Raw genomic sequence first — 26003 nt, 5'->3', positions numbered from 1 at the left:
GTGAATTAAATTTATTAATTAAAATTATTAATTAATTCTTAAAAACTTTTTAATAATTAAATTAGAATTATTCGCTCAATTGTTAAAATGGTAATTTAAAGAGCTACCTGAAACATATAAAGTTAGAGAGACGACATCAAATGAGTCGAAGGGGGCCAACATTTTCAAATTCCGAAGTAGCTATCCCCTTAGTAATAAAACTGTCTCACATTTAGATTGACTATTTCATTAATAAAACCTTAAAATACCTGAAGCTTAATGTATCGTACAGCGTACATCAATTTTACCATAAAGTCATTATCTCCATAACTCAAGTTTGTTCTTGAAACCAGTGTTGGAATATACCAAAAATACAAGTCTTTGGTGCGGCCTGTGTTGTCTGCGGCTATGCAGTTATTCCAACACTCGCTCCTAACCTTTTATGTCATTCATTTTCTGTTCGTTTCTTGTACAATGTTTTTCTGTTTTTATTCAATATAAAGTAGACAGTCGAACAGTGCACACGTCTTTTCTTTTCACTGCGACCCATATATATACCAACAACTAGGAACGCAAATCCATAGAAAAAAATGAGTGCTAGAAGCTCAGTTTTAGAAAAATGTCAAATAGTCGCCTATTTCATTAGCACGGCAGAACGTCTGTTAACGCTCCAGAGGAGCCGACCCGGGAAACAATGTAACAGCGTGGACAGGCGACACGATACTAGAGACGTTTTAAAACAAAAACTTCCCATTTGTCACTACTCTGTATTCTAGCTCGAAATCGATTCAGCGGCTGCGACATATATTAATTTCAAAAAAAAATTGTGTGTGTGTGTATTAGTGTACACACGTAAAAAGTGAAACTTCTTTATGACATCATATTTTTTCTACTAGATTAAGAGTCGTATTAATTAGTAATTGCTAGTTTCAATCAAATTATTTACATTCACTGATATTCACAATCAAAAACTGAGGTTAACCTGAAATAACTTTTAAAAAAATCACACACACGTTAAGAATGTATTAGAAATAAATATGGCGCGTAATGAAGCTTGCGCGTAACAGAAAAACGTTACATTGCTATAAAATTTCTCCCATACGTCGAGAAAGAAGTCTCATTTCAACATAATATAAAGGAACAAACACTGCTGGACTAAGTTCAACTCGAGGATTTGATACTAATCGCCACGCTGGGCAGTCGGGTAGCTAGTCGGGTGCTGAGACAACTGTACTCTGATCTGACGACACTACGGGCTTTTTTAAATTTGTGTTGATCTCCTATTATTATTTTGAGCTCAATTTTAGCACGATGTTGTATTACCTAAGTCTTCTTTTAATGAGACCGGCAAAGTTTCCCCAGAGGATAAAATAAAAGATGTTGGATTGAAGCAAAACACTAAGGGCTGTAAAGTTTCATCAAAGGCAATAAAGTTTTGCAGTTCACAAACAAACTCGACAAGTTTTATTGAAAAATATGTGTCTTGACTCCTATGCAGGAAAAAGTTTCAGGTTTATTTAAGTAAGCCTGCTTTATGAGTCCAAAGCCGTGGGTTCTATTCTCACAAGTGTTCATTCGAACATTGTCTGGGTGTATATCTGTATATTATAAGTACTTATTTATGTATAATATTCATAAAACTATTCATCAGTTTTCTTAGTACCCATAAAACAAGCTACGCTTACTTTTGGGCTAGATGGCGATCCGTGCATTGTCGTAATATATATTTTTTTTTTATAATTGGGGTCTTCATATTCCACGGCCTTGTGTTCGCGACCTCGTACGTCTCGTCTAGAGGCAGTTACACACTGGGCTTTTCAGTGCTAGGTTGCAATCGTAGCACCTTAGCACCCAACGTCTATCGGTACTCCAGGTTACGTACGATAAGAAAACACAGCGAAACAGTGGACGGCAAAGCTAAAATTTGAATCTCTATATGATAATAAAATAACGATGTAACCTTACCTCTTCCATCAACTGCTTGACTTCTTTTTTGACTGATGCTATCAGACGTTCTTTCTGCTCGATGGAGGGGTCTGCCGCCGTCACCGGCATTTCTTCTGCCTCACCTTCAACTGTCAACAAAACAAACCAATGAATATTCCGCATCTATGTTAGTGACTCTATTAACCTATATTACCTATGGTTTTAAATGTATGTATAAACAAGCTGAACCTGAACACGTTAAACAATCGTGACAATCGGAGATTTTAATTACCGTTTTCCATATGTATGAGTATGCTTAGGGACAAAAGTGTATACAAACACTGTATAAGAAATGCAACGTTTTGTTAGTGTAACAAATAAATCTGTCGTATTCTCCTTTTTTTGAGTTTTGCTAAAACTACTTGATAATACGGTAACTGAATTTTTATAGGATAAATTAAATAGGAAGCCGGCAATCGAGAGGACCTCAACTACAAATGCATTTATTTATCCCACCTTGAACACCACTAGGTGGTAGTTTTGAGTGTTAAGGGAGCAACGTAGTGGAAGGTTGCTCTACGTGGTAGAAATTATATGGTAAGTAGCATGCAAGAAGAATAACAGGCACAGGTGAGGTACGGTAACAAAATAGAGGTAGGTACCTACTACCTCTATTTTGTTACCGTACCTCACCTGTGCCTTTAATACACGTTCGTTAATAAATAATACCCACACACCTTTCAACAACAAAAGTAGTCGCTGAATCGGTTCCTATTGAAAATATTCCACATAGAATTAGTTCTACACATAATAGGCTTCAGCTGTCAAGAGCTATTGAAAAGGTACTGGCTACTGCCCACGCCTTTACGGATGCAAGAAGCCTTTTCATCTTAAAGGATCGTGTCGAGACTTGTCGAGTCGCGTCGCAAATGTTTGACATAGGTACCTTACCTACCTATGAATAAAAAAGGGGAATTCTAGTATGAAAAAATATTAAAATAGATGAATAGGTAAACAATTGAGCCAATCTTGCTCTGACCAGGTTTAATAAAAGAACGCTACCTAACCTTTTCCACAGGGTTTCATTGCTTTTATATACGCTGTTTAATGAAAATTTGCTAAAAAAAAATGTTTATAGATATTAATCTTAAAAAGCAGGCTAAACAGAATATATATTATTGTCTTTCTTTAATTTCGTAATATCATTTACTTATACACTTCCGCATACAGTAAAGACCCATTTTAATTACGAAAAAATTTACGGATTTCGACAAGGCGCTTACTTTACACCGCAACGCGCACGTCATGAAATAACCAAAATTTTCCATCGATGAAGTGATGAGACAACTGAAATTATCATTTTCTGATCTAATGAAATTCTTACTTATAACACAAGTAAGAATTCTATTCTAACTTATAGTTATGTATATAATTTTACTATTAAAAGTTGTTACAGCGTTAGCCTTCAAAATCCACAATTGAATACGGCACAAAATCGGGGCTATAAAATTGCCATTCTTTTAATCTTAGCACCAACGAGCACTATGTATTAAGCACAGGCATTGATTTAATAATATGTTACCATCGTAGGCAAAGGTATGAAGGTATGTGAACTTATGGTTCGGTCTTACGGTATCTGAACTGCATGTTGAAAACCGTAACTAGGTACAGTTATCCAGGATCATGATCCAACTGGGGTAGAATTTAAGAAAACAATATAAAGTAAATCAGAAACAGCGAACGGAAAACTGAAACCAGAACCTTTGCCAAAACCAATACGAAACAGGCGGTCCGTTGTTTATGGTGGTATGTATTACAATCACGGTTTTTTTTTAAATAAGATTCTTAGTATTGTGATGAAGGTTTTCTGGGATGATGAATGTCAATTCTCTCACGAAACGCAAAGTCAAAGAGAACAGAAACACTGGCACTACATTGCAACGTGGCAAATGTTTCAACAATATACAAATACTACAGTGTTAGCAGTGGCGTGCATAGAGGGTATGCACAGGGTATACAGGTGATATAAAATGAAGAAAACCTCAAGTACGAGTTATAAAAAAATTAAGGAAAGGCATTGTAAGAGTTATAAAAAGCCTACCCTTAAGTATTTATAATTCGTACTAGAGATTTTCTTCATTTTATATCATCTGCATACCCTGTGCATACCCTCTTTGCACGCCACTGAGTGTTAGGTATGTTATTCCACAACATATTGTAAAAATTTAAGTTATAAAAAGAAATATCTTCACCTAGACAATCCTATCCGCAGCAGGTAGGTACACGAGCTAGTTAATTTTCTTTAAAATACAAAGAAGAAAATTATGAAATATGTAAAATATTATACCTACAGGGCGGCAGGTCAAGCAATACCTTCCCATCTAACAGTACAACCAATTTTTATATGTTTAAGTTAGTTACCTTAATCCTTGCAAGAGTTAACCCCATTTTTGATACACTTTTTTACCGGTCTCCCTTTAAAATGCATAAGAATATGAATATGGATGAATAAAATAGGTTAAGAGTTAATTTTTAATAGAAACCTATTTATTTATAGAAATAACTACAGCGGTCACAAAAATTACGCAGTGGCAACCATAACATCTATTATGTAAAACATTTTAGAGAAAAATTATCCGGTTAACCATGGCAACCACGAGCAAAAGTTATGGTCCTAGAAAAGAGTTTTGTTATATTTATTCCACCCTGAAACTCTATACTATAGCGAAACTCGATGTGGAATTTATGTAAATAAACCAATAATCACGATGTATAGGGTTGTCACTAGTTGAAAGCTAGCATGTCGGCTTTTAACTTCAATGCTATTGCAACTAGGCCCATACGATTATCTAGAACAAGTATTGTTATCAATTCGCATAGCTAAATAGGTACATCTAACAGTACCGTTACGGACATGTTATTAGCTACTATGTAACCACGTAACCCGCTTTACATGGTGACATACTAATTCTTAACATTAACTCTGTTTTAAAGGATATTTTCCAACATTACCTACAAAATAGTATTTTTCATCCAAAATATAGTCATAGTATACAAAAACAATAGACAATCTGTCTATTTATCGGTTAACTGCTCCTCCACCGCGCAAAGGATTTTAATGCAATATATCCAAAAATAATCATCGTTTAGATATTTTTGATGTGAAACATCTATAGGCGGAGGGTAAACCTGATTTTGGCGTGGGGACACAGGCCGTGGCGACGCAGCGCTACGCTGTATGATAGAATATATATACGTACGTACGTATTGTACGTTGATGAAAATACTAGTCACCTTTTAAAAGAAATTTTTGAATTTAAACATTTTGTATATGAAAAAAAAAAATGTATATTAAATAAACAGTCATCATTTTCTGGAGAAAATTAGTAATATTATTTTTTTTTTTAATCTGTACTTTTGTAATTTCGGTGTTTCACATCTGCCAGGCCCGTGACGGCTCAAAATTTTTTTATACATGCTTTATATAAAATAACAAAGCTTTATAATGTTTTTGTACCTAAGTAAAAAATATTTCGCTTGCTTAAAAGAAGAGAGTTGTTAGAGCAAATGATTTAATTTGTAAATACCACATGGGGTTAGTTTCAGGGAGCCGCTCAAGACCGCAGAATTCGGAGATGCTTGCAAAAGTCCCACGTCTAGCAGTGGGCATCAATCGGTAGTCATGATGACAGACGATTTAGTACAATAATAGTAGTATAACAGGCAGTTCGTACATACTTAAAAAACTGCCTAACCCAAAAGAGTTTCTAAGTCTAAGTATTCCAAGTTAAGAAAGGTTTTCGGCTTCTATCAATTCTCAGCTAAATGCCTACACTAGTCAACCACCCTGTGGGTGTCACTGACAAAAACTAAGTCGTATTTCATATTATCCAATTCACCCTCTATGCCCTATCATGCTTAAATCAATACCGTTGAGCTTTTCAGATACCTTAAACCATATAAATTATATTACTAATTCTTTGATTAAACTTATGATAAACGAATATGACACCGGGAGGTATCTTTGCAACGTTCGAGTCCATGTAGGACTCAGGTGCAACGATAATGCAGTCGTATTTATATCAAAATACCGACTAACCCAATGTCATGAAAATTGGTTGTTAATCAAATATTATTTTAAACTATTTATTAACTATTTAATAAAATATCTGGCAAATATGAATTTTTAGGTATCAAAAGTTTAATTATTTACCCACTTTATAAATTTAATGTAACACTTATAAAGGAGTTAGTGTATACAAAGATAGTACATTTTTAATAATATACAAAAAGCCAATTTCAAAGTTCTGTGCTCAAACTAAAAGGAAAGAATGGAAATAATTTTAATGCCAATCACCGGCTTTCTACAAAGTTTTCCATTGAGGCCGCGCTAAAACAATTGCCGTCGAATACCCTTATGAAGTCATCCAAGTGCCGAGTAAGATTATGGAAAATGTTTTCAAAAGTTTGTCTTTACCAAAAAAAGCTTTGTATAACTATGTCAAATTTCTTCTGATCATCCCCAGCCTATTAAGAGTGGGCCACTGCTGAAAAAAAGGTCTTATATAATCTAATATATTTTGGTGGGAGTTAACAATCATGATCATCATCAATATTATCGTCAACTCATTACCTTCCAACTACAGGACACTGATCTCCTCTCAGAATGGTTTAGGCCATCGTCCACTACGTCATAGACTTAACACGCCTTTGAGATGAAACATTATTAAGACCTCTAACACATGCAATTATCCCTTCGATGTTTTTCGTCACTTCTATAGCAAGTGATATTTCACTGTCTAAAAAGTACATAACCGAGAAAAGTTAGAGTATTGTTCCGGCAATTGAACTTGTTGCCCCAAAAAGGGAGGTTGGATTCCCTTACTACTAGACTGTCAGCGCTTATCAGTTAAAAAACCCGGAAATGACTACGTAACTTGCTGTCGGTTTTCAAGTGGATTTTTGACTGCTTTCCAGGGTTATTCTTCCTGCAGGCTAAAGCTGGGGAATCCAAAAGATCCCGCAGGAACAACGCAAAACTTCGACCCAGATTCATGATAAAGCTAATAAGTATAAATCATGTTAACCGGTCATCATCATCGTCATCAACTCATTACCGGCCCACTACAGGGCACGGGTCTCCTCTCAGAATTAGAAGGGTGTAGGCTGTAGTCTACAACGCTGGCCAAATGCGGATTGGTAATGAAAGGAACTCAACAACACTCTTTGGCATTTACAAAATAATGCTTATTAGATTTTTTAGGACTTATAGTAAACTGTTCTATATTTCCAGACCTTTTACGTTTATTTGAAGTTATCATAATTAGTTCAGTCATTTTATGGTCCAGAGGGTATAAATTGGGTTTACTTTATTAACCTCCCAATAAAAGTGCCTTATTTTGGATCTTCAGCTGAAAAAAATGCAACCATTTTTCTGCTGCTGAATGGACGAAGGCGAACTTACGAACACATTTACGTATTATTATTATTGCTTCTATAATTTTTTGTATCTCCCTTTTTTGGCTTATAATACCCATGGTATCTACATCTTTTATCTTCAGGCAATATATTACATTATAATCCGATAACTACAATTAATAAAAAGGTATCTTCAAAATGGGATATCTTAAACCATTTTGAAGATTTTATTAACCCGTCGGTCGGCGCGGCTGTTTATTTCCCAAATCTTAATATTTATCCCGAGTTCCGAAATTTTTATCAAAGCTTTACATAAATACGTAATATCATTTCTCCAAGACCCAACCAAATGTGCTTTAAGATATTAATCATACCTAAGTACCCTTCCCATGAAAATTCGTATGATATTACAAAGATGTAGGGCAAGGATGGTCGTAGTATATCATTAATCAAAATCCAGCTATGTCATCTTTTATCTTGTATTAAATAGACATAAACATTCATTACTTTGTAATATGTCATTATTTAGCTATTTGCTAATTATTCTACGCACATTTCAGGCATTAGATATTATCTAGGTATTCATCCACCTCTTTAAATGTAACTAATGGAAGCTTGAAGCACAAGCAAGCTTTTGCTCATAGTACATGTAAATTTCTTTTAAACAAGAAAAACATAAAAGTTTTCCGAAAGCTAAACTTATTATCTCTCGTAAAAACAATTCCAAGCATCACATGGCCGTTCTTCGCCCACTCGCTGTTATCTTTATGTCAAAACGTTGTAGGCACATACTTCGGCTGTTAGAGTGCCCTACAAAATACGACCTTAGCCTATTATCATACTATTTGCATAGTAAAAAAAAGGATAACAACAAGATAAAATTTCCCAAATCATTTATTTTTAAATAGGACTTGCTTACCTTTATTTTGTGCGGCCATTGTCGAAAGCCGACGAACTGTGTCGCATTATTTACGCGGAAGACACTCACATGTCTCACTTTTTAACCAATTCAATTATGCTGGATCGTTGGACGCTGAGCTAAACGTGTTTACAATCTCACTGATGGTTGAAAATGGCTTGTTTAGTGGAAAAATCGATGTCGCGCCGCGCGCAGTCGACAGCCAGCCGTACGCAAGTGATAAGGGTCCTGAAGCATTTCCTATATCTATCCCTCGTATAGACTGTACCTACTCTGAAATTTGGGCACGTACCATCCGCTGAAAATGGCTGATTGGCTCGATTGTTCGGAATGTTATTTCAAATACAATGCTTTATTCGGTTTACAATGAGTAGAATAAAATTCCTATTAGGTATAATCAATAATAGTAGGTACCTACCTACTTACCTATGAAGATGTAGGTATAATAGAGACCCTTTCAATCTTTTCTAGCCACGCTTAGGCGCCGGAAAGTCCTGAGGACTATAGGTTTTTCCTTCTCAATTTAAGTTTTGAATTTTATTTCATTACGTTCTAAAAAAATACGCTAAAGTTGACAATTCATCTTTTCTATGTATAATATAAGTACTCATAAGTTGAAAGTCCATTATTTATTTCCGAAAATATCTCGTTGTGAAAATTCAAAATTGGAACCGGCATGCTGCAAAGGTGATGCTGGGTGACCGTTGGATATACAGCCTAATGCGTATTTCATCAAGAAACAATTTGTCAAGTGTTTTTAAACATTTACTTAATGTTTAAAAACTACGATTCTGGTGAAACTAATAAGCCAGACAATTCTTTAAAACGTGCAATTTTAATTTTTTTTACTTAGTAATTATAGTTTCTCATAATCAAAGTGTAAAGAAGGTAGCGTGTTTAACTCGGTACAATCCATTCACCCAACAACCCATTCTACTCGATTCTTATCATCTCGTATGAAACGGCTCATTTTTGTCCCTTGTTGAACAATCTACTTGGAAAGGTAAAATGTGGCTCTAAAACTTCGCATTTAATGCCGTGGGGAGACGTAGACAATCTTGAGAGGGTTCTTGGTAAAAGCTGAAAGTTCCTAACTACATAAAAGTCTTAATTCATCATCATATCTACCTAGCTATGCTAAAAGAACCGTGTGAGTGTGAGTTCTTTTTTAAGATAACAATTATTTTACGCGACATTGACAATCAACAATATAATTGTAAACACGAAAGTGTGTCTGTTCGTTTGTTATAGTAGGAACGATTCAAACTTAAATGCGTCTGCTAACTTCACTAACCCCGCTACACCGGACACCCAAAATGTATGCGGTGCGCAAACTTCAGGGGCGTTCATTTACGTTTGAATCGTACTGTACTTATGTTTTCTTCCAGCTTACATCATTTCGATGCAATCATTAAAGGACTTTCACGCTGGATTTAAAAAAAAAAACAAAACAACGCTGATGAAGTTGCGGCGGTATTTACAGACTTTTCATCTGGTAAGTCATCAGGGTCTACCAGACAAAGACGAATGTTTTCTTAGCCCAATCTTTAAAAATAAAGTCCATATAATTATAAGGTTCATATAGTTCATAAATTTATTGCCGCTGGCTGTTGCGTCAGACGTTCGTGTCAGTTAGCAAAAAAGTTAGAACCCACAGCCATACAAATTAAATGTCAGCTGACACTGACATTGACAGTCTACCTCATTGACATATTGATCTGTCACAAGTCAGTAATTCTATGGAGGGTAGAGGTAAGGAGAGTCATCTTATATGGCCACAATGGCCCTGGTGGATGCACAGGGTATGGTATGAATGTAGCAATCGTAGATGAATTGAAGTATGCCGAGTTAAAAAATTTAATGTCATTATCGACTAAAGTAGTTAATTAATGAGAATTTCAACAACTTACGTTGTACAAAATATTGTGGTAAATATAACCTTACTTCCTTGTATCTCCATACTTCCTTGTTTATTTTTCAAGCCTACTCTAACAATATTTATATTTGGCGCTTCTATTAGGAGTTACCCTGATGCAAATGTGGCGCCATCCTAATTTAATACATTTTGACGACACTTTTTCATATACACAGATGACTCTCCTTACCTCTACCCTCCATAAGTAATTCACTACAACCGTGAAATCAGCTCCTTATTCATTGTTTTGTGTTTGTATGTATAAATAATTGATAAATTAACAATTCTTTCGGCAAAAATGAAGGAAACTAAAATGAGCACTCACCTATCCGGCGGAAGACTTAACGTTGCTATATTACATGAAACAATGAGAAAAGAATTGTTAAATCTCTTGCAGTTGTGTGAAGGAAAAAAGGTATGTTTTGAAGTTTAAGTAAAAGAAGAAAATGTATATTGTTGCATGTAAAAACAATCTAGTTTTAGGATATTACAAGTTTCATGCTACCTATACACTGTTTTATAATCGATACTAGAGAATAGAATTATAAAATGCCTTTTATATGAATTGATTTTAGCTTCATGTAGTCGTTACTCCATGCCTAAATTAATTGAATTATAAAAAATTGCTTTTAAAAATGTTTTTGTTAGGCCATAGAAACCTTACAAACCGCAGGGATTAAAAGGATTCTAAGTCTCTGATGCTATTCAGCATATTATTTTATTTGTAGAAAATCTGTCTTAATCTTTACTATAAAAAGTATGGAAAAGATTGTTTACATAATGAGATAAGTGACAAAAAATTATTTTAGTTAATAAATAAAAAATAATTTCAAAGAGGTATTATACTATATCTTGTCTTAAGAGTAAAATAGAAGAAAAGCAGTAACTTGTTATCTAAGCAAAAACATTTTGTATTTGACTTAACACTAAGAATCTTATTTCTCCTAGGTGACTATCTGGGATGAATGGTTAGCAGGGCCTGTAGGCCTGGTAGCACAGTACTCCTTACTAAAGGAACACGAAGTTGTGGATATGTTTCCTCTGAGGCCAGGCAGCCTTCCCACAATATCTGTTAAACACATCATATTCATTGCTCGCCCAAAGTTGGTGCTTATGGACCTTGTTTCAGATTATATACAGTCTTTGAGGTAAATGTTACTTTCATATCATAATCAGCCAACTTTTGTTTTTGTACCACTCTTGGGCGCAGATGAGAGATCTGTGCCCAAAAGTGGTTGATATTTATTATAAGGGAGAAGAAGATCTTAACATGCTCACTGGAGTATGAAGAAAATGTTAAACCCCTATATGACTCCTTGCTTAAACATTGGAAAAGACTTGAGTTGTTTGTGGAAGGAATCATACACCTTTTTTTTTAGTACCACATTGTCATGCAGCCTTATGAAAGCCATATGGTATATGCACATAAGACTTCATAGTTATTAATGTAATTGTTTCATTATGTTGATTTAATACAGTAAGCTTTATGGTTTCATTAAAAAAGGAAAAACCATGCAACAAAATTATATAGTGATAAGAAAGATAAGTTTTTAATTAACCTCATTAATGCTTGTAATGTATAAACATATGAATTATCATCATATCTTAAATGCAATTACTGTAAACTATGTTGGAGTCACACAAAGTATGATTACTTTAAACTTTAATAATACTAAACCTGTCACATGTTCAATTTAAATTTTTTGTTATTTTAGGACGAAACAAACCTCACCAGTGGAATTCCATCTCTTCTTTGTGCCTAGAAAGAGTGAGCTGTGTGAAATACATTTAAAAAACCGAGGGGTGCTGAGTAATTTGTCACTGCAGGAGTTCAAATGTGACATTTTCCCCTTTGAAAGTGATGTCATGTCCTTGGAATTGCAGAATGATTTTAGGTAAATTGAATACACATTTCTATTTTATTTATGTTATCGATGTTTTGGTGATAAATTATACTAATTTAAACAAAGTTTCAAATCACTTATAATATAAAATAATCATAAATATGCATACCTCTAAAAAGTTTGAGATCACCAAAGTTAATTTACAAACTTACTTACTACTTACTTACAATTAATTAAATAAATATACTACGACAAAACACATCGCCATCTAGCCCCAAAGTAAGCATAGCTTGTGTTATGGGTACTAAGATGACTGATGAATATTTTTATGAATAACATACATAAGTACCTATAATACACATATAAACACCCAGACACTGATAAACATTCATGCTCATCACACAAACATTTTCCAGTAGTGGGAATCGAACCCACAGTCTTAGGCTCAGAAAGCAGGGTCGCTGCAAACTGCGCCAATCGGCCGTCGTTTATATTTTCTATATTTTAATTGATTTATAGTTTCTATATATTTCCTTCACTGAAATAAACAAGAAACAGTTTATGACATCAAAATGTATAATTTTGTCTTACACAGAGAACATTACTTGGAAGGGGATCCAACATGCCTGTACAATGCAGCACAAGCACTTCGTACTATACAACAACTGTACGGAATCATACCGCGTGTTTATGGCAAGGGGAACGCTGCTAAACAAGTAAGTACTAAAAAAAATCTTTGAATGTTATAAACTATAATTCTCCTATTAAAATATATTAAAATTATAAGTAATGTAAAACAATAATAATATACTAATAAATATACTACGACCTAAATATACTATAGCCCCAAAGTAAGAGTAGCTTGTGTTATGGGTACTTACACGTACACATAAATACTTATACCTAATATACAGATAAACACCCAGACACTGAAAAACATTTATGTTCATCACACAAACATTTTCCAGTTGTGGGAATCGAACCCACGACCTTGGACTCAGAAAGCAGGGTCGCTGCCCACTGCGCCACTCGGCCGTCAGATTATGGAATGTTGCCATAATATTGGCAACATTCCATAATCTGTATTGTAATACCATACCCGCTAAATACTAATAGAGACTGCTCACTTTTTAGACTGAAACTAAACTTGGTGTGAAACAGTGAACGATTATTTACATTTTTCAAATGGCGTATTTCTATTCTTTGAATTTAGGTACCAAATATAAGGCTATGCTAAATTATAAAAAAAAACAAAAACACTTTTTAAAATGTTTAAAAAGAAACAACCACTTCTCCGCTTGCGGGGCTTTTAAATGCCCAAGCAACCGGCGGTCAGGGCTCCAGAGTGAGGAACCTCACACAAAACGCGCCGTTTCAAGGACTACTGCCTTCTTTATCCGACTCTGGATCCAACAACCAAGCCAAAGCTTTGTAAGATGATGGTCGAAGCTTTTCGCGAGAAGACCATTGACTGAAACGACTATCGGAAAAATAACGGTCTCAACACTGCACATAGCGGTAATCTCGTGAGCAACGTCCGAGTATTTAGATACTTTTTCCTTTTCAGCTTTCACCAGATTATCGTCATGTGGAATTGCACGGCACACTTATCGATAGTCTAGCACTATATCAAGTCCATTAGCTAATGGTTTTATTATTATTTCCGTTAGGTATGGGATCTGCTTTGTCGGTTAAATAAAGAGGAGCAGGGTATGGGACCGCGGGGAGCGACCACGTCCTGCATCGATCAGCTGTTGCTCATAGACCGCGCTATCGACTTCACCAGCGTCATGTCCACGCAACTAACTTACGAAGGACTAATTGGTGAGTTTGTAAAGTCAAAGTCAAATTTTATGTATTCAAATAGGCCATTAGAAGGCACTTGATGGATGACATGATGCGGACATATGAAGTATCATGTCAAATTTAGTTATTTCACACTATTATTTCAAAACTAGCGGTAACTATTCAAAGAAATTCAACAATTTCTAATAATAAATATCTATACAATACAAACTTTCATCCCCTATTCTATTTGTTGTTTGAGTTGTTTTTCACAAAAGTATTAATAGCGTTATTTAAAACCGAAACGAACTGGTGCCACTTCTGTTGTACACAAATCTATAAACTAAATTGATAGGTCTTAAAGTAGTGCTATCCTTGTCGTTCGGTCAGTTTAGAGATCAGTGTACAATATGATTGGCACCACTGCAAATTTTCATTAGACTCCAGAAACAAGGCAACATCCCTATTTCAATCCCCATTTCATCCCCTAAGGTAGATTTTAATAAACGTTTTCTAAGTGGATGCCTATACACCCTTAAAAACCTGTCTTCTATATTAAAGACTCTAATACAATCTTGTATATTGGACCTTGGCTTTGGGGAGCTAAGTTACCCAAGTTTCAAGTACCTAAGTATCCTCATCATCATCACAGCAACCCATTACGGGCCCACTACAGAGCATGGGTCTCCTGTAGAAGGGGTTAATGCCGTAGTCCACCACGCTGGCTCAGTGCGGATTGGTGGACTCCGCACACTTTTAAGAACATTATGTAAGACTCTCAGGTATGCAGATTTCCTCACGATGTTTTCCTTCACCGGTGAAGCAGGTGATATTTTAATTATTTAAAACGTACATAACTTAGGAAAGGCCCCCCGAAAGTTAAGTAGAGCTTCTCCCCAATTCACGTACATTAAAAGAAGTTAATTGTTCTCTTTTCTGAACGTAGACGAGCTGTATGGTATAAAGAACTCGACGGCCACTTTCCCCGGCCACAAGTTCGTAAGCCCCGATGACGCGAGCCCGGAAGTGACCGCTCGGGAACGAAAACGTATCATACTCAACTCCGGTGAAGAGCTATTTGCTGAACTGCGAGACTGTAACTTTACAACGGTCTGTAATCCTAATATTCCAAACACCATTAAGCTATATGAAAAAGAGATATAGAGCGCAGAGTTTTGTCTGGTCAATCTAAGATAGTAGAGGGCTAACGTACGACTTGCGAGCCGTCTTTGTCGGCCAACTAGCCAAAAATATTTGTCTGGTTGTTACGGATTGTAGCAAATAATGTTCGTTGTACTTTTACCATGGACTCGGTTTAGGCAAGTAACACCAGTGGTGTGCAATCCATACAGGCACAAAAGCACTGCCTACCTTAAAAACCTTTGTATATATCTTATAGGTGAAAGATTTTTACCATTTCGCATATCGTTGTCAACAACCCTGTGTACGCTACTTAGTACTACTTGTATCTACTCATATTAAATTGTTGTTTCAATAGGTGGGAGCTGCACTATCAAAGAAAGCACGAATAATCAAAACCCAATTAGACGAACGACACAACGACAAGTCAGTGCAGGAGATTAAACAGTTTGTCTCACGTTTGCCACAAATGTTGGCCAATAAACAATCTTTGGCCACGCATATGGCAATTGCTGAATACATTAAAGAGGTTTGTTTTAATAATATTAAATTGATAAGTTTTTTTTTGCTCGAGGTCCCGCAATGAGAAGTGTTTAGGTCCTACTTATGTTATATATGCGAAAATATGTCTGTTTTGTACCTATGTTCTTACCGAACCGATCTTGATGAAATTTCCCACATAGTATATTCCATCCTAAAAGAAAAACTGCTGGTAAAAGTTGCCCTCGAAATTTAAAAATAGTATTTCTTAGGTATGCATGACTGGACCTTATTGCGGCAAAGGTTGTAGTTCCGTTTTAGCTTAGTTGTAAAAGCTCTCAGACCGCGATTGCCCGAAGGTCGCAGGATCAGGTCCTCCGAAATTATTATATGCACTTTTTAAAAGTATATAAATAAAATTATATAAGTATCCACCAAGTGCAGGTAAAAATTGTTTAGTAAAAATTATAAAACTTATTGTTAAAAAAATTTGCGACGTCCATTAAACAGAATTCATCCCGGAAAAATTAAGGGATTTAGGAAAACTAAACGCAGACATCATCTAGTTTGCTTTAAGATATAAACGTATTTTTTTGGAAAATGCATACAAAAAAATTTGCTTATGTCAAGAATTTTTTTCTTAACTTTAAACTGTATAAGTTAAATAAATAAGTAAACTAATATTTCAGACGACGGACACCTTTGAATTTCACGACACTATCCAATGCGAAGAGGATTTCTTGAATTGCATCGACAATGATAAAGTTTGCTCATTTATAGAAGATCTCATTGCGCAAAAGGCACCATTGACTAAGGTAGGATTGCTTTGCTTTGTTTGGTTTAAGTTTTACATTAGAAATGCGTCTAAACGTTGTTTGTTTTATTCCCTGACTCCTTACCATTTAATGGTTCGAATCAAGAGTATTTCTTGAAAATTTTAAACATTAGTTTTAAAATAATATACTGGAATAAAAATTAATCGATTCATTTCAATTATTTCAATTTAATCATATACATATTGACGCTGCGCCACGTCGTTCGCACTTGCTGGAGGTTTTTTCTTAACTTGCCACATTTGGCTCAGTTAAGACACAACCTCAACCTTATTCACATATAGCTAAGTTAAAACTTTACAAATATTTTTTCTTTAAGATAAGTAGAGCTTGTTTGACAGATTTCGTCAGGTTGGACGTGTTCCTTGTAGTGTTCCTTTTTTTTACGCGATGGTTTTTCATATACCATCAGGTAGGTTTTCGACGACCTCCCTGGCGCAATGACGAGCTCTGTGAATTTAAGTAAGAGGTCCCGGGTTTGGTTTATAATTTCCGAATTTCTCTGGTCGGGGCTGGTCTGGAGGCTTTGACCGTGGCTAGTTACTACCCTACCGACAAAGACGTGCCGCGCCGCTAAGCGATTTAGTGTTGCGGAGCGATGTCGCGTAGAAACCGACTAGGGGTATTTATTTATTTATTTATTTATTCATCCGTATTCAACAGCGTTACAATAAAAATATATTTATAAATAGTTTCAATTAAAACTAAGGCCACAAAGATTGAAACGTAGCATTTTGAAATAGCACGGTCTCGGATTTAACATAAAAATAATTAAGTATTTTGAATTAATAAATATTTAAAAGAGTTAATAACATTAAAGTGTGAACAAGACGTAAAGAAACAAAGACTACTGTTAGCCCGCTACCATCTGAGACCGCATCATCACTTACCAGGTCTGATTGCAGCCAATGGCTAACTTGTAGTGGAATACAAAAATAAAAAAATGTGGGCCATATGCTTGCCGACAATCGTTGTTAAAAAAATAACTGGGTCATCGTTATCGTGTTTGAACTATTTTAATTATTTGGAATGGTTTTTTATTTGACAGCCGATTGGCGCAGTGGGTGGGCAGTGACCCTGCTTTCTGAGGCCAAGGCTGCGGATTCGATTTCCGCAACAGGAAGAACATAATGTTTTTCAGTGTGTGGGTGTTTATCTGTATATTATAAGTCATCAGTCATCTTAGTACCCATAACACAAGCTAAGCTTACTTTGGGGCTAGATGGCGATGTGTGTGTGGTACAATCCCATCCCAGCACATAAGTGCAATCCCACGGACTTAGGCTCTTATAAATACGTTCTAGATACTTCGACTCATCTGCCTGCAATGTGTTACCGGGTCAGGCCTAAAGCCCAAAGTCCTGGAGTACTACAAACGGGAACTGGTGCAAGTGTACGGACTCAAAACCTGGCTTTCCCTCTGCAACATGGAGAAATGTCTCCTTCTGCGACCCCAAACTGGCGTTAGGCAATATGCTGTGCTAAGAAAGGTAACTAGACTTTATGTTTGTTTTTTTGGGAAATCTTCGATAAAGATCAATCTATAGTTTAAGACTAGCGGTCCCTCGCGACTTCGTCTGCGTTTAAGTCAACCTTAAAAGATGGACATGCTGTCTGGACTTTTTTTTTTAACTTTTGGAAGGAAAACAAATTTGATATACATGATTTTATCGCGACTTTAAACGTATACGTAGCGTACGCAGCGGAAGCTCTCAAAAGGAAACAAAAACCCCCGATTTTGAAACATTCTCATACATCATACATGGGTGCTGTGCTCCTATTGGTCTTAGCATGATTATATATAGCCTTCCTCGAAAAATGGAATGGATGGGCCTCGATGGATGGGGATCGATCAAGTCGAACTAGTAGTTCCTAAGATCATCGCGTTAAAGGGAAAACTTTTTATAGAATAAAAAAAAATAAAAAACGAGTGTCGAGTTACTTGTAAAACGACCCAATTTTAATTTTATTTAATTTTCAAGATACGTTAACTACCATTGTGAAGTTCTTAAAACTTTTTTAGTCAGGTAGAAGTCAGCATCGGTGATATCACTCAGAAATATCAGCGACTAGCCGGCCAATTGACATTTCAATATAGTGTCAATTGGTTCCAATTTACCAGATATTTTTTATGTACACGTGTTCAAGAACCATTATCGAAAATTCTAGACATACTTTTTTCGCGTACGACGATCGTCTTTATTTTTTTCCACCGATAATCGCATCTATCGCAATCTACGCTGCGAGTTCTCTTAATTTAAAAATACTTCACATTTTAAATACATTTTGTCGAATGTTTAATTTTTAATAAATCTACTAAGTTAAGTTTTAAGTGTTATTATATTATGTCCAAGACGATGTTAAATAGTATTTATTTACTCTTCTCCAAATATTTATTATATGTTAAATAATATATTATTAGGTTATTTTTCAATATTTATTATATGTTAGATGCATTTGTGTATGTAAGTTTATATATCAGTATTTAGTTATTCGTATGTATGTATATTATATTTTGTACCAACTGCAGTTTTTTCTCCTCTTTTTTTCGTAATTCTAAGGTTGCCTGGCATAGATCGCTACTAAGCGATAAGGCCTTTTGTGTTCTGCATCTATTTAAAAAAAAATAACAATAATTATTTATGCAACAGAATACTTTCACAAGCGGCACAAGACCGTCGAATTTGGAACTCCCTACAAACGACCTATGCGTCCATGCCATAGGTTGCCTCGATGATTTCAATATATTCAAAAAGTAAAATTTTCCATTTCATGGAAATAAAATATTTCGTTTTTTTCAGACTTTACACCTAACCATGGACGACTCTGAAGTCAATGCTAAGGAAAAGAGTTACTTGTCATGCAAATATGTACCTCTGACAGTCAGGCTTAGCGAACATATCTCCAAAAATAAGGGATGGGCGGGTAAGTCGTGTTTTCATTTTTCATTCTTCTTCTTTGTAATTTACGAAATCATTGTTTTACAATTAAAAAGCCCCGTGTAAGTGCCAAGAATGCGGGCTGTATTTCCGCGCTGAACAGCCTGGCTGATTCTTTGCGTACAAAATGAGCCAGCCCTTCTGTCACCATATGAAGCAATCTCGTGGTGTTAAGTCTCGCCAGATTTTTTCGTACTTAGAAATTAAGTATATTTCCGTACTAAACATGCTTCATCAACCAAAGGTTTTCTGAAGGAGATCGCTTCGAGCGATTTATTTACCAATGGTTTTGTTCAATTTGTTTTTTTTCTGTATGTGCAATAAAGACTTTCTAAGTATCTATCTATATTTCTGTGACATTTTCTTGGTGAGAAGTTAACCAGAATTCCTTCAATACTATTTCTATAATTGTGTTGGTCATAATTGTAAACATTGGTATAGATAACAATATGCCTTATGAATGGAAATTTTGTATTCATTCATTATGACAACATTTTGGCGTTATATATGCTCTATGCCTCAAATCTGCACGCCTGCTCTCAGGCGTGCAGATTTCCTTCACCATTGAAGCATATTTAATTGCTTATAACTTCGAAAGGGAAGCCGAAGTTTGACCCACAAGCAGTGGCGTGCATAGAGGGTATGCACAGAGTATGATATAATATGAAGAAAATCTCCAGTACGAGTTATAAAAAATGTAAGGATAGGCATTGTAAGAGTTATAAAAAGCCTACCATTAAGTATTTATAACGCGTACTGGAGATTTTCTTAATTTTATGCCATCTGCATTCTCTGTGCATACCCTCTATGCACGCCACTGCCCACCACTGCCCACTAGGTTTAGCGTTAACTATATAAATAGGAATTCGTTAACATCCTTCCCCTACCCTAATTCCCTTAGTACCTATATGATTTGCACGCTCGCAATCGTGCACGCTCGAGTAGTTTTCGAGTATCGAAATACTTGAACATCAGGGTATAATGGATCTTATTCATGTTTTATTAAAGCTCAAATTTGCGTACACGACTCCAGTTTAGGTTAAAGCAGTCTAAAGCTTTTTGCAGAACGTTTGGAAAATAAAAAACAGAAGAGCAGGATTTGCGACCCTAAAACGAGTGACTATTTTTCTTTGGTAACAAAGAGGTTTATATTCGAAAATGACTCCTCGATTGTAAGCGAGCAAAACTTGCATCCTGTACTGCGGCTACAGATCTAGTCATATGATATTGATGTAAAATTATCGTTTCACAGGTATATCAGATGTGTTAGGAAATCTTCCCGGGCCGTCTTTGGAAGAGCTCCAGAGCCTACAGCCTCGTATGACGCGACGTAATTCAATATCGAGCGAGAACTCCTCATCCATAGAAACCCCAAAAGTAATTCTCGTTTTCTTCATTGGCGGATGCACATACCACGAAATCTCTGCACTAAGGAGTCTCAGCCAACAAGAAGATTCTAATGTAGAGTTTGTGATACTTACTACTAAGTTAATAAATGGCAATACTTTTATTGAAACATTAATGGAGACTGATTAATTTCAGTTTGTTATGTTCAAATTCAAATAGTGTAAATATATCAGCATATCAATCACTACGAAAGCACAGGTTTCCTTTTGCAATAAAAAGGGTTTTAGTCCACAATGCTGGTCCAGTGCGAATTGGTGGACTTCACACGCCTCTGAGAACAGTATGGGGAACTCTAAGCAGCGGAAGGCATGCACTCACAATGTTTTCTACACCGTTAGAGCAAGTTATATTAATTTTTTTTAAACGCACATAACATTGAAAAGCTAGAGCTGCGTACCAGGATTCGAAATCGGCTCCCCGAAAGTTAAGCCGAAGTCCTAACCACTGGCCGCTTATCGTGTGAATATACAATAGGTAATAATTTTGTAAAGATTGACCGGAGTCAATCTTTACAAAATTACGAAACGAATTACGAAATTACGAATTATAAAACGTATTGACGTACGGATACGTCAATACGTTTTATAATTCGTCAAGACGTTATGTAGAACTGATCCTTCAGTTAAAAACGAACTACTTCCCCATACAGAATCTAGGAGAAAAAGGACCGACTTTCCGAAGGATCTCTGTACTTCTAGTTTATCTGTTGATTTTGTACTTTTTGACAACTGTTCATTGTAGTATAATATTGAGCTGTTTATATGAACATATATTAAGATTTAAAGTCTTATAAATTCTAAATTCTAAATTTAATAGCCCAGTGGGTAGGAGCTCGACTCCACTTACGGGGGGCAAATTTCGAACCTAAGTTATGTGCGTTCTAAGTAATTAGAATATAATTTGCTTCAACAGTAAATGAAAACATCGTTAGGAAACCTGCATGCCTGAGAGTTCTCTTTAATGTCCTCAAAGGTGTGTGGAGTTTCTCCAATCCGCAGTGGGCCAGCGTGGTGAAATACGGCCTTAATCCCTTCTCATTGTTGGAGGAGACCCGTGCCCTCTAGTGGGCCTGTAATAGGTTATTATGATGAATTCTTACGAATATTCACCTGACTTCGATATATTTATAACGAACGCGAATAGTCGATTCTGTGGCGCAACGCTCTTTGCATATAATTGTTCAGTTAATTATATTACGCATCATTCCAGTGGCCTTAGAATAGCTTACTAAGTCACAAATCAGAACTATGTTTACAAATTAATTTGTATGGGCGATAACATTAAAAAATCTGATAGATGTCATAGAGTTCAGACTACAAGAGCTCTTCTTAAGTGATGTTTATGAAAATAATTTATTATTCTGAACAAACAACTGAGCCTCGAGCCCCAGCCCTCGACTTAAATCTCACCTGCTGGTAAATGAAAATGCAGTCTAAGATGGTAACAAGCAAACTTTTTTTTTTTTTTTACTTACGATAGGCCAGCGCTTGACGACAATCATGCCCGTTAGAAAGCAATGATGAAGTCTAGGTTGGAGCACGCTTGCCTACAAAAGGCTCTCACTCTAGCCTTGAAGGTACTCAAATTATACGTAGCAAGAAAAACTATTGCCGGGAGGGCGTTCTACATCATAGCGGCACGTATCAGAAACGTGGTTAAAAAACGTTTCGTGCGTGGTGATGGAATATCAACCACATAAGGAAGCCACCGCACACCTGTACCAGGAGTATTAAACCCATGCCAATTATCGGTTTGTACGCGACATCGTACCGGAACGTTAATTCGCTTAGTGGTACCTCTTTGTCGGTAGGGTGGTAACTAGCCACGGCAAAAGCCTCCCACCAGGCAAAATTGAAAAACTTTTGCAGATCTCTAAGTAATAACTGAATTACTGTCCCACAGTTTTAACCACATTAGTTATGGGTTGATGTTATATTATAGTCTATTTGTTTGTAGAAAAAATGGTGATGTAAAATTACAATATCTGTTCATCTTTATAACCACAGATAATATCAATGATTATAACAAAATAAAAAATATAATAATAATATATTGTACTGTAATTTATATGAAGTACCTAATATAAATACATGTTTAAAGGATATGTTGACTTTTATTTTTCTATGTGATATCATTATTATTCTTGAATATTAAAATAAAAAAAAATAAAACCACTACTTAGTCTTGGTTTATTAAAATTTAATATTATTTAACTTGCATATAATATAAATTTTAATTTGATCAGTTTAAATAAACTTACAAAAATCTTGCACGCTTAATGTCTATATATTACATTATTAAAGCTTCAGCATAATAAAAATAATCTTTCATTCACCACGTTAATTGAGTCATCAAGTCTTTACCATTCTCATAAATATTCATTACTTGTGTATGTGATGTTTGATTTCTTTGGTGGTGCAATATTGACACCATATTCACCTGCTAATTCTAATAATTTCACATTATCATAACCAACTTTGTCCTTATATGATTTAATCATATAGGGCATCACTGTTTCTAAAATAAACTTCAGATTTTTAAGTGCATATGAAGAATCATTCCTCATTGAGAATTTAAGACGAGAATTAAATATAGCATATATACATTCATCCACAACATCCATCATGTCTTTAGTAACAATTTCTAAACCAACATTCTGCACAGTTATAACAGACTGTACAAACCATATAGTGCTACTTGATAAGTCCACCCACGTTTCATTTATTACATACCTAACTAAGATAAGGCCCAAATTTTCCATTTGTGATAAGAATTTATTAACTCCCGCTTTAGTGTGCATATTGACAGGAGTCCATTTGTCTTCTGACACTTTAGTTTTCATCGAATCAACAATCTTCTCCTTGTACTCTCTTAAAGCTTTTATAATTGGTGATCTTAAAGAACTGTTCATCTGAAATCTTAAGTCTAATCCAAATTCACAGAAAAGAGTACATTGCTCCCTTAAACTTTGAACACAATCTAAAATGGAATCTAATGCACACTGTGGTGTAAATACTTGCTTTATAATTTGACTCATGAGTATTCTAAGTTGCATACTAGCCCACACAACAAAAGCGCTTAATTTATTTTTAGGAAATAATGAAATAAATTCTGTTAAGGCATCACTTAGGGAACAGAAGAAAACTTCCCCCACTTGCTTCACATAACTGTAAATAGAACCCTCTAATTGCACAGCTTTGACATGTGCTTTAACTGTGTGATTACAGATATCAAGAAACAGTTCACAGGCCTGACTAGTCATATTAAATTTATTAAGAATTAGTACTGGGTGACGTGATGATCTCAAGCCACCTCTCGGACTCCAGTTGTGAGTGACGTCTAGTTCTTTTAGTAATATCTCAGTCAAGACTTTTTGCTTTTGTTCAATCTTTTTTAATATATCAGTCCTTTGAGGGTGGGTTATAAATTCTTCTGTACTTAATGTCCTCTGTGCTTTTATCATTAAATCATAAGTTTTTTGGAAGTGTCTCTCTACAATAAAGACATCCAATTCTTCAGTGACGTCAGATAGCCAGTCTGGCAGTGAAGCTATTTGTGGAGATGGTATCTCCTCAACTGAAAGACTAGGGGACTCCAATGACTCGTGTTTAAGTTTGTCTTGGGAATCCTTTTTCTTTTGTTTTAAGTTTTCTTTCTCTATGTGCATTTTTTTTGCAACATCAAACTTATCAAGCCAGTCTTTTTTTATTGTTAAACTATTGCATTGAAACACTCTTGTATCGGGGAAAGCTAGCACTTTAAATGCTTGCTTCACTGTACCTAAGTCACGCACATTCACTACTGCTAATGTACTGATAGGGTAACTTGTTTGAAATTTGTATCTCATTGGCCCGCGTCGATTTGATATCCAAGAGGTCAGCATAAGGCAATCATTAAACAAATATACATGCATTCTTTGTAAAGCTGTGTTTTCCTCAGCGTCGATCTCCAGCAAGTCTCCTTCGTGTAATAGATGTCTCTCGGGAACATCCAGCAAGTTCATACAGCTCTCAACTTTTTCCGAGATTGAATTAAGTTTATTCTTTCGCTCCTCCTCAACTCTGTCTGCCTCCAAGTCATGGTTATCGAGTGACTCGCGGGATAACGTATTATCGTTGCCTAGCACTGAAGCCTGTGATAAAGTCGTAAGGACCATTCGTTGATCACTTAACAAATGCGATAGCTTGTACATTTCTGTTTCTAAGTGGGATATTTCGGTGGCAGTTTCGATGAATTGCATATAATTTTCGTACACATTTTTTTTGAGGGCACTTGCGGTTTCTTCAGCTAAACTTTGGATTTTCTCCTTCTGCTGGGCTAACTCCTCCCCTCCGACACACGACTTCGCTAGCTCCTTTACGTACCGTTCGGGTACGAATTCTGGTACCGCAAACTTTTCCATATTAATATCGGACATGGTTTCGCATATATATTTACAATTTCGATAGTTATTTTAGAATAAATAACACAGTTTCTCACATCATTCGATAATCGAACGACAGGACGTATCAATCAACCCATCAAATGTCAAAGCGTTTAGTTACTGCAAAGTTAAGTTACGTCAACTGTCACCTTTAAAATGTCATTGAGCGTTTAATTCGCCGTATAATCTTTGGTCACAGAATAGTTATAGTTATTGTATTCAATAGCCGGAATATTGAATAATAAAATAACATATTAATTCTTTAATATTGAATATTGAATATTCAATATTCAATTTATTTACTTACTGAAATATACAAAATATTTATTTAGTAACATTTAAAATGTAACAAAGGGAACAGAGAATGGGCAAGCAGCGTCCGCTGTGCTAGTACTACCATCTACTGCAATCACCAACCCATCTGGCCAGCATGGTGATTATGGTCAACCCAGTAGTAACATATTAAATCAAGGGTCCCATCCTTGACCTCCTTCAATCCCCTTAGGCCTTTATTACAGCTCTAGATTTTTATAGTCTCTTGGAGGTGATGATGAATCCAGTAATGAGGATACATAGGTTTAGAACTTACTGGATTTGTAAAAAGACTTTTTATGCAGCTGTGAATGCAGCGCACTGCTTCATAATTTACTACCTTCGTCAATTAATCAGCTACCTAACACAAAGAATTTTTCAATCGTAGGTACTGTTATAACTATTTGAAACCGTCAACTATTTAAACGTTGCCAATCGGTAATGACCGTCCCAGGAACCTACTCCAGTTTACGTTATACTTATAATTCATCACAAATGTCTGCAAATAATCGAGAGAACTGTGGCCAATAGCAGCACAACAGTCGTTAGTAAGACTTTAAGCATAATTGATTCAAGTCAGTAAATGAATGGGTTATCCCCATTAAGAAGTATACCAGAATATAGCTTGCGTCATTCTTAGCTCCAATTACTATCAAAGCAAAGTAATCGTAAAAGCAAGACTT

At 35.6% G+C, this 26003-nt stretch overlaps 3 protein-coding genes across 4 annotated transcripts in view; 1 reads left to right on the top strand and 2 right to left on the bottom strand.

Moving 5' to 3' along the window:
* LOC120628096 (small G protein signaling modulator 2-like) overlaps positions 1-8367 on the bottom strand; it is a 52793-nt gene extending 44426 nt beyond the window's left edge. For both annotated transcript variants that reach the window (XM_039896311.1, XM_039896312.1), the window contains exons 1-2: positions 8243-8367; positions 1945-2054 (exon numbers count right to left, since the gene is read on the bottom strand). In XM_039896311.1, the coding sequence (XP_039752245.1) occupies positions 1945-2054; positions 8243-8261 (129 nt within the window). In that variant the 5' untranslated portion in view covers positions 8262-8367. The remainder of the gene's footprint in view (positions 1-1944; positions 2055-8242) is intronic.
* A 2022-nt stretch (positions 8368-10389) lies between these two features.
* On the top strand, positions 10390-21539 carry LOC120628295 (vacuolar protein sorting-associated protein 33A). The gene is made up of 11 exons (XM_039896602.1): positions 10390-10572; positions 11106-11305; positions 11873-12052; positions 12597-12717; positions 13672-13825; positions 14733-14896; positions 15285-15455; positions 16096-16221; positions 17544-17729; positions 19041-19164; positions 20431-21539. The coding sequence occupies exons 1-11, from the start codon at positions 10456-10458 to the stop codon at positions 20712-20714; spliced, it is 1827 nt and encodes a 608-aa protein (XP_039752536.1). The 5' UTR covers positions 10390-10455; the 3' UTR covers positions 20715-21539.
* Positions 21540-22774: 1235 nt separating this feature from the next.
* On the bottom strand, positions 22775-25096 carry LOC120628298 (exocyst complex component 8). Its single transcript, XM_039896606.1, has one exon. It carries the CDS (start codon positions 25000-25002, stop codon positions 22954-22956), a length of 2049 nt encoding a protein of 682 aa, XP_039752540.1. The 5' UTR covers positions 25003-25096; the 3' UTR covers positions 22775-22953.
* Between the last annotated feature and the right edge of the window lie 907 nt (positions 25097-26003).

This window comes from Pararge aegeria, chromosome 12 (genome assembly GCF_905163445.1).
Source record: "Pararge aegeria chromosome 12, ilParAegt1.1, whole genome shotgun sequence".
Classification (NCBI taxonomy): domain Eukaryota; kingdom Metazoa; phylum Arthropoda; class Insecta; order Lepidoptera; family Nymphalidae; genus Pararge; species Pararge aegeria.
This window is presented reverse-complemented; position numbering and strand designations above follow the sequence as displayed.